Raw genomic sequence first — 10,463 nt, forward strand, 5'->3', positions numbered from 1 at the left:
CAAATATAGATTTATAAAACTCAATTACTCTCTCCTTTAATGACTCACGATTGTGCAGGTCAATGATTTTATGGTATAATACATATACCATAGCTCGCGGTACGTTTGAATAAAGTATAGTAATGTTGTAAATCGATATAAAATATTCATTACAATTCTATCAGTGTTTTTGATAAATTTACCCTTTCAATTTAAACATTTTCTCTTCGATTAATCGATATTAATTTAATACAACATTCATTAGAAATGAAACTTTATTAAGCAAATATTGCCTAGTCCTAAATAATACTAAGATATCGACATGATGTGCATGTATTACATCCGCGATAATCAATTGTTCATCATTAACAATTATCAAATTATGATATTGGATCAATTGATAACATTTACAATTTGATAGTAGACAGTCAGTTGTGGCAATTGATCCTGAAAGCGATTTCCGAGATCGAACATCGAATTTGGAGATGTAAGACAATATTGAATTTATTTATAATATTTATAATATTTATAATAAAAGAATAGCTAAACATAATTACGTATACTTTGTATGTAATTATGTTTGTCCCAATTTGTTCACAATTAATGTTATATTTTGTTGAAAATTTAGGTGCGAAGTCAAAGAACATTGCTGCGTCAGCTCAAAATTCGAAACAAATATAATTTCTTTGTACTGATACAATATTGTTGCTTAATAATACATGTATTAAATTGTAAATACAAATATTGCATACTGCAAGATATCGACATTCATAACGATATTTTTACTCGCCGTACGCTCTCGGATATCGTTTCACTCGTCGCTATGTTACAAATATTCTACAGGACATGATCTCTAGTGATTTACTTAAATAAGTACCTAACTACTTACGCACGGTCGCACAATACACACGCGGTTTCTATCACTTACAAATATCTCGAGAAACGATTATTACATACGAAAATAAAGTATCAAGAAAAGGAAAAGTACGAAGTGTCAATGATGCGAGCCGGTCACCTTTAGTTTCTTTGGCTGTTGGATTGCTTGTTCAGTCTCGCTGTCAGAGGTGTCTGAATCAGTGTCGTTCATATTTGTCGCATCAGATATTGGTTTCACCAAATCAGTCCATCCATTAAGCATGGCTTCTTTTTCTAATGAACGAACTATTTAAAAAATAAATCGATAATTAGAAAAAAATAGTAATATCCTTGTTTAAGAAGGAAGTTTAAAGATGGTTAAGGAAGTTCTAACGTTTGATGAAATATAAATATAATATAGATACGTAAAAAATTCATACATTATAGGAATATGTGTGTATATATATATAATAGAAGGTTAATTATATCAATAACTAAGAAAAAATTCATTATATGTATATATTGTGAAGATATTTAATTTTAAGTATAGAATGTTTTATATTACAAATATATGCACACCTCAAAAATATTTGAGATATTTGCGTATAAGATAGAAAGTGTTAAAAATCATTTCTATTCTAATTATAAACATTTAAGTTTATTCTAGAGTTTCATTTAAATTGATCGTACAGTTCAAGAGAAATTTATATTTTTCAATAAAAAGAAACTAGAATATTTGTCAAATAGACGCATATATAGTGACAAAGCAATACTGTATGACTGCCAGTTGTCAATTTCAAATATTTATAATTTTTATATATTATTTTTTATGAAAATGAAGTATTTTGAAACAATTCGATTCATTATAAGTTATATAATAAATACATTATATACACACATTATTTTTTTATTTATTTATATTTTGCCATGTGTACTATTTTGAGAACAAACTTATGCGATATACATAAATTGAAATAATCAAATTTATCATTTTCTTTATTATTTATCATTTAATTATATTATTGATTGATTTACATTTTTATTTATTATGGCATAATTTGATACGTAATAAGCTGTTTTATGGTCATCTTGTTTAACTGTTTAATTATATTTTCGTGTCCATCATTTCATTCATGTTTTAAGTTCATACATATTGGTAATGTATTATGACTGAAGAGGACTAAGTATAGTCGAAACGTTTCTTTAACACAGTGTTATTAGTCACGTTTATAATTATATAATGTTTATCTAATTAATTATAATGTATTAAGAAAATTTGCCTTGGCTCGATATATTGACCTGTTTATCATATTATTTTTGCTTGTCATTTTGTTTTAACATTTTTTAAAAATCCTAAAAATATATTGCATTAAATGTTGCATTGTTCGCATCAAATGTGCATAAGCAACTTTATTATAATGTGGTGTCGCGAAATTTAACACGAATTATAAAACGTATATTTCATGTAAGTAAAGATACGATAAATTCATAATAAAAAATACTAATTTATACATCTTTACTTTACGGTATTAATTATTTTCCAAAATATAATAAATAAATATCATATTTACATTTTGTTATCAGCTTTTAATACTTACATTAAAGAAATATCTTATAACTTTTATCATTTCAAAAATATATATAATAATGATAAATTATATAATTATATAATTAACAAATTAGATATTCAATGTTTTTATATTATTTGAATCATTTTATACAATTTTAAGGTTAAATTGTTTATTGACTAAGAAGCTGAAATCTTATATGATCAAGTTTGTGTATATCAAAATACACAAACTTAACTATTTTGCAATATAGCAAGTTAAATTATAATAAGATTCTAAAAATATAAACAAGAAGAGAATATTACAAATATTGGGAATATTAGGAATATTATAAGAACCAGAAAATACAGTTAACAGAATGCAAATTTTATGATTAAAAATTTAATCTAGTCAGCTTTATTAATAAATACAATAAACAAATATTAGTTTCCATCCAAAATTTATTAATTAACATCAAAAAATAAAAATAATAGATAAACTTTTGTCGCTGGAATACACAAAAGCATCCTTGTTTATAGTTCTTTATTAATTTCTCATAAATTATTGTGAAACAAAACAATTAACAGATTTTTCTATTGAGTTCAGTTCTATATGCCCATTGCACGATAATTACTATCGGATCTCGCACATATCACACCACTGCAAGGTGATACAAGTTAAAAATATGAAATATTTAGAGAGAGAGAGAGAGAGAGAGAGAGGGAGGGGGGAGGCGGGAGGGAGAGTGAAAAGAAAGAAAATTATGTATTAAATAAATTATTTACAGCAGCATTAAACATGAGTAATTTAAACTTAAATACAAATTGTTAGTTTTCTAAAAATAATGTAGACATTAATTTTATTGGTATTATGTTAGATCTGTAACAACTATCTTTTTTATTTGTCACGTTTTTATTTTTGCTTTTTTTATGTATCGCGTTTTCTTTTTTAATTGAAGGTTGATGTATTTAGAACATAATCCACATATAAAACCAAATTTGACCCGTGTCACTTTTCCTGCAAGTGTAGGATATACATAGTTTATATGTATAAAAAAAAAGAGATAATTACTTTGAGCCTCGAGGAGATCATTTTGCCTCTTGAGATCATCGATGTCTTGCTGATGGGCTCCAGTTTTGCGTCGCATATAATTAATGTATTCGGCTGCTTTCTTTAAAATTTGCGCTCTGCTCGCTACTTTTTCTCCTTGTAAAGCTGGTACAACGTCCCTAAGACTGGAAAAACTATCTTTGATGTGGTCTCGTCGCTTCCGTTCCAAAGCATTGTGATGTGCTCTTTTTTCTGCCTAACATCACATAAAATATCTTATATGACTATTATATTTTATTTTTTAAATCGACAAAAACAATTGTAAAAGATTTAAAATTCAAACTGGTTAGAAAATCGATTTTTGTTTTAATGGTAAAAGGAGAAAATTTATTTGAAAATGATCAATATATCAATTTTTTTTAATGTAGATTTTTGTCTGCATATTTTGAGTGAAACGATTTTTAGATGGTTAAATGAGTTTAGACTTAAGAGGATGCTAAAGTGCCCATCAAATTTGAGGTCGATAAAGTCATTCGTTTATGCTTGTTCATAAAAATATTCGCTTCAAAATACAACTCGTGTAGCTTATACGTACAAATGAATGGCATCCCTCAGTTCAGAATAGGTTAAGGAATAAGACTATATTCATCAAATTACGATTAAAAACCGTAAAAAAAAAAAAAAATTATTTGTATGATCAAATTTTCAGAAGTATGTAGTGAAAGTGTTTAGATGAATAAAATTTGATCACACAAATAACTTTTTTTACAGCTTTTAATCGTAATTTGACGAATATAGTCTTATTCTTCAATCTATTCAGAACTGAGGGATGCTATTCATTTGTACATATAAACTACGTCATTTGTATTTTGAAGCGAATATTTTTATGAATAAGGATAAACGAATGATTCTACATTATCGACCTCGATCAAGTTTGACGAGCAGTTTAGCACCCTTTAAGCAAAAATATACGCTATTTTCGCGTATCAATTAATGTTAACTTTTACACAAATGTCTATTTTGCTAAGGATGTAGTCATTCGTGCACAGCATTAAAGTATTGTATGTATTTCTTCTACAGATTTGGAAATCCTTTTCCAGAATTAAAGTACATATATTAATATCAGTTTATAAATTAAACTTCATACTGAGAATTAAAAAAATTTTTTCAGGCTGCTCTTTTCAGACACGAAATTTTCGTACTCATTACAAGGCTCCAACACAGATTAATAGACAGATAGCCAATGGTCCGGGTTAAGGGGCGAGACCAGCATTTCTGTACTTTTGTTATCGACAGACTTTGCCCCTAGGTTTGAATCCAAGCCATTTGACCATTATTTATATAAAACACATTCTCCTATTAGTTAATTTGCTTATCAATTAGTTAATTGGATAATAGTTATATTGGATAATAATTAATCGGATAATAGTTAATTAAACTCTAGCTAAACTAAGTTATGGAGCTGGGTCTTACTCGTTTTGTGGTCAAATAGTTTGGATTCGAATCTAGGGACAAAGTCTGTCGATAACAAAAATACAGAAATGCTGGTCTTGCGTTAACCCGGACCATAGGCTGTCTATTAATCTGTGGTTCCAATGTATTTCAATATATGAGGGTTACTCAAAAAGTAATGCCCTATATGTTTATTAAAAACTGTTTTTAACATAAAGTCACACTCAGCAAAAATATATGTAAACAGCATGTGTTATTTTTCTACAAATTTTCCATTCAGTTCTATGGCCTTGCGCTATTGTGTATTGAGGGTATGTAAGTCAATCCTGTCCTATCTTGTTCACACAGTCATCTCTTGACATCACCAACAACGCCTTCTTCAAACCTTTATCTCCATTTTCAAACTTTTATTTTCAAAGCTTGTTTTGAATAAAGTTTAAAGACGACGAAAGCGTTGTTGGGCTTGTCAAGAGATAGCTTCGGGAACAAGATGGAACCTGTAGGCCTATTCTGTAACTATTTGTTTGGTATCGTTATATTACCGTTGCATAGCGTTTTTGTCATATATAATATGTGTGTAATAACACTATAATGATATCAAATTGCCGTTAAAAAATAGATTTACTGGTACAAGAATGGTACATGCCCTCGTTGCGTGATGACGTAAGGCCTAGAACTGATAAAAAAATGTTTAGGAAAAAAAACATGCAGCTGAAACATGTATCTTTGCTGAATATGAATTCCATTTATATTGAATAAACAGTTGTCAATAAAAAAGATATGGAGCATTACTTTTTGAACAATCATTGTACTAATGTTAAATCCTCAGCTTTAATTTGATTTGAAATAAACAAAGAAAGAAGTTAAAAGATGCGAAATTGCGATGTAAAACTCCTGAAACGTTCTCCCGTAAAAATCTGTTTCTTTTATCTTTTTATTTTTCCTTTTCTTGGGAATACTGAATTAATTTGATTTTAAAAAGTTTTTATTATAATTGTAATTTTTTTCAAAAGTAATGAGTAATCAAAATGGTAAAAAAAAAAAAATTAATCCATAATTAAGGTAAAAATATGTTGTTAAAAAAAAAACATCAATAAAAATCTAATCGTACAAGAAAAAAAGTGATTTAAATATGTTTACTTACCGACGAGACAAAGCAATATACAGGTAGTAAATATACTTTAAATTAATGTTTTTGAGTCAAATTGTTGCTAATTTAACACAAACCTTTAAAACCATGTCTTTAATTTAATTTAAAGTAAAAAAAATTAATTATAAAAGTTGTAAAATTGCAAAATTATTTTAAGCATTCTTCTGTAAAATCTTTATATTTCTTAATCTTTACGTATTTTTTCTTGGGAAATACTAAACTAACTTAATTATAAAAAATTATAATTTTATCAAAAGTAACAAACAGTTAAAATTGCAAAAAAAACTAATTTGTCGATTAATACAGTGAAAAAATTCCAAGCACCGATCGCTGCGAGTAATTTTGATTAATCTCGTTGAATAAACGTGGACAAACAGGATACTAATTCTACTGATATTATAGCTAATATAGCTTTATTTAGATAGATTTATTATACGTTATATGACTTTCACTGTTATACTTATTTTGCATTTATATAATTCGTAACAAATCATTCGTCATATTGATCTTTGAGAGATAGGGACAAACTAAAAGAAAAAAATATTTGTATAATTTGACTATATTGATAGCACTTTATCTTTACTCAAAAGTAGCTATTAATTAAAAAGTGTACGTATATAAAACTATACTTGTTGTAAATTACAAAAATGCGAAATGAGTATAACAAAGTAAAAATCATAATACATAAAAACAATCTAAGCATTTAAACGCGGCATTATCATTTCAGAAGCTAAAAAAATTGCTATTTTTATTTAAACTTTTTGAGGGAAAATATGTAGATTTGTTTTAAACTATCTACATATAGTAATACATATATTATTTATAATTAGAAATTTTTGCAAGTAAAAATAAAAATTATGGTAATGATAAAAACAAACATCCATTGTCTTCCAATTCCCATGAAATGTAAACACGCAATAATTAAAGATAAAATATAAATAAGATCATTAATTTTGAAATATACGATTATCGTTGGAATTAAAATGATAAAAAACAAAATATTTTTCAATAATTTCAAGATATATAAAAATATTATTTTCAAAATTGTCATAAAATTGTCGACAATTTTATCTTAACGCGCGCACGCAGTGCACTAAACTAAAAAAAATTATATTTTATTCTGCTAATTCTACCACACACACAAAGACCAAAACATCTATAAATTAATAATCCTATTCATTTTTTTGTTTCAAATTACTGGGTATCTAGATGGGAGTCACCAGACAATGCACGCTCGGACAGGAATTTTTATAATTGCTATAATTTTCATTACTTTTACTTGACAAAATTTTCAATTATAGATAAGTAAAGCTAGCGTTTACCCCCACTCCATTTCACTGTAAACCAGCGTTGAAAAGCTGAAGTCTCCTTTCGCTTCCTTTCTTTTTGTGGAATGTGTCTTCACTGATTTTTAGTTCGCTTATGGTGATTGGTGTTTGAAGTTTTTCACTGGATCAATTAACTAGAAAATTTTATTTTAAATTGACAATTGGTAATAAAGGCGTCACTCGAAAGCCCACTTCGTTATTAGTTAAACTTTGTTGAACTTTGAACGTGCCTTCACTGATAGAAATATATTAGCAAAAATTGAGGGGATGGAGGAGAAGGAGAAGAGGGAGGGAGAGAGAGAGAGAAGGGGGTGGATGACAATATTTTTCATTGCTCGTAAAAGTTTCTTTATAGAATAGGCTCTCAAAGCTGTATTCTCTTTGCCGCTGATTACATTTGTAAGGTACAGTTCCTATAATAAGAGTTAAGACAATGCATATACAATCCAATTAATATTAAAATAGATTTAGTAACACTGACTTTATCATATTTATTGTGATACTGTTATGGACAATATAGAAAAAGAAGTAAATATCATCAATTAATAATTAAGAATATATTAATAATTAATAATTGTGTGTGAATAATATACTGATATTATAATTATCCGCTTGAACACGTTTTTCTTTGATTTAAATACGTGAATTTGTCCAATGTCATTTGCCTTATCTAAAATAAAAAAAAGATTCATGAAATTCTTGATATCTCTTAATGTTATAGTTGAAGATTTCATAGTTATTTGACAAATACTGTTTATTTCATTTTTAATAAACTTTGAAGCAAATGAATGCATCAACATCAGACCAATATGTTCAGTAAACAATTTAATTTAAATATATATAATGTTATATAAAACATAAGGCTAGAAAGAATATAAAATGTATAACACTGTTGTATTTTTTTGTTAAATGTTATATTAAAAATTCACAGTTGCTTGGCTGTTACATTTGGCAGATTTAGGCAACAACCAATTAAAAATTATTATCATTGGCTTAATTCTTATTATAGAAACTCTATTGTAAAGATTATTTGTCCTTGTTAAATATTTGATAAATGATAAAATGATGCTTGTATAAAGCTCTATATTACAAAAGTAGCTGAAAAATTGGCATGTTTGACCTAATGTTGGTAACTTTCTTAATGTTTAAATATGAAAACCAAAATCATTGAATTGATCATCAAAAAGACTAATAAGGTTGAAAATGGTCAAAGAGGGAAAGTAGCCAATAAAAAAAAGTTGTCAGATCAAAAACTTGCACTACCCTTGTAATATAGAGGTCTACATTTACAGCATTGTGAGCGCCAAAGTAAACGCACCCTACATTATCTTAATAGATTTTTTTAGTTTTTTAAAATATTATTTTGTTCTATCGTATTTTTAAATTCTCCTAACTATTTCATTGCCATATTTCTGTCAAATATTGCTTGTTACTGTTTACTGATACTTACATGCAATCGATATAATCAGATTACGTTCTGATATACACTGCTAGCATTACAAATTTATAGTTTACATGTACTATAAATTTTCAGTACTGATAGTACTGACTCATTTTGAAACATAATCTTAGTAAAATAATGCTGCTTTTCAATTTCCAATAAAAAGCTGTTACAATTTCTCAATGTAGTCTTACAATAGATTAATTTTATTTCATATTTAAAATGCAATGTGAAACAACAGATTAGAAAAAAAATCTTTATATTCATGGAGAAGAAAAAATACTGATGTTCTACAGAAGTAATCTTGTAAAGTTGTTAGTTTACATTGCGTTTTAAACAAAATCAATCTATCGCAAGAATACAAGAAATCGTAACAGCTATCATTAAAGAAAACTGAATAGATAGTGTAATTTTTCTGATTACACTGATCGCATATAGGTATCGACAAACAATAATAAGTACTATCTGGCAAATATATCATGGTATTAAGGAAAAGAGGTTAGACGTATTTTACATACTGCGATAACACTCGGACGCGAAAAAAAAATGGAATGGAAGAAATTCTTCTCGGTGCACGTAATAGAAATCTGATAATTGACCGTGGAGAAATATCCTAGGATCGAGCTCACCTGAGAATAGTATTGAGTGTTGTTGGAGTGTCTCAGTCTGGAATCCGAATCGTCGCCATCCTAAAAAAATGAAATGGTGAGAAATTTTAGCCTGAACAGATTCGTCTGTACATGCTACTTACGTCACTCTCAATATCAATATCACGATCATCATCGCTCATCCTTGATGCACCAGGAATCCGCAGAAAACAGGAAACCAACAATCTATCCACACAGTTGTAGCAAAGAACTTGTATGAGTAGGCGTCGATCTGAATATGCTGTTGAACTGTGTTGAACAGCGACAGCGATGCAAGACCGGAAGTTTTTAGATTTTTACAGCACGCTGATTACACTGCACGTCGAGTGTACACTGTAGAGCACTGTAGAGGCGATGGGGCTGACAGTGGCTGACAGTACTCATTCCATTCCACACACTCTAGCTTCGACCTATATCGAGAGGTCGAACGCGACTACGATGGCTGCGTTCCGAAATTCACTGCTAGTATGGGTGCGTTCCGTTTCACGCATGATACGCATGATGCATTGTTCATCCTTGTCGTTTGTCAAACGTTAAACAAGGATGAACAATGCATTACACGCATATCATGTGTTGAAACGGAACGCAGCCTATATGTGCTCTAGTACTAAAAATCTATTGGCGTTTTCGACCGGTGCTGGGTTATATACTTATATTCAGGTAGACGACTATAATCTTTTTTATTTTCTATCATTTCAATTGTTTGCGAATTATTTTTGTCAGTTTAGAAAAACACTCTCATAATTATAAAAGAAATATTAGTTCAGCCAAAATTAAAAAGTGAAAATAAGGCTTTCAATTAGCAAACATAAGGTTTGTTTTTTATTCCTGCACTGCTGCACTAGTGCAATAAGTTAGAATGAGAAAAAATATATTTGTCTTATTTTAACTTATTGCACCAGTGCAGCAGTGCAGGAATAAAAAACAGACCTATAATTTCAAAAATTTTTTCTTTAGTCCATTGATTTGAAATTATTTAAAAAACATGTCTGTAAAATTTCAGAATTTTTTAAA

At 28.3% G+C, this 10,463-nt stretch overlaps 1 protein-coding gene across 1 annotated transcript; it reads right to left on the reverse strand.

The window, feature by feature from the left end:
- Positions 1–236: 236 nt before the first annotated feature.
- LOC105828470 (protein max) lies at positions 237–9,849 on the reverse strand. Its single transcript, XM_012666801.3, has 4 exons — positions 9,554–9,849; positions 9,432–9,491; positions 3,453–3,687; positions 237–1,140 (listed from the first exon to the last, which is right to left on the reverse strand). The coding sequence occupies exons 1-4, from the start codon at positions 9,590–9,592 to the stop codon at positions 974–976; spliced, it is 501 nt and encodes a 166-aa protein (XP_012522255.1). The 5' UTR covers positions 9,593–9,849; the 3' UTR covers positions 237–973.
- Positions 9,850–10,463: the final 614 nt, after the last annotated feature.

Source organism: Monomorium pharaonis, chromosome 5 (genome assembly GCF_013373865.1).
Source record: "Monomorium pharaonis isolate MP-MQ-018 chromosome 5, ASM1337386v2, whole genome shotgun sequence".
NCBI classification, from domain to species: domain Eukaryota; kingdom Metazoa; phylum Arthropoda; class Insecta; order Hymenoptera; family Formicidae; genus Monomorium; species Monomorium pharaonis.

What these genes read in the sequence shown, in the direction of transcription:
- LOC105828470 (XM_012666801.3), bottom strand. Translation starts at nt 9,592, where the DNA reads ATGAGCGATGATGATCGTGATATTGATATTGAGAGTGAC. An exon ending in ATATTGATATTGAGAGTGAC is followed by an intron (nt 9,492 to 9,553) that starts GTAAGTAGCATG and finishes TCATTTTTTTAG; the next exon opens with GATGGCGACGATTCGGATTC. An exon ending in ACACTCAATACTATTCTCAG is followed by an intron (nt 3,688 to 9,431) that starts GTGAGCTCGATC and finishes ATGTGATGTTAG; the next exon opens with GCAGAAAAAAGAGCACATCA.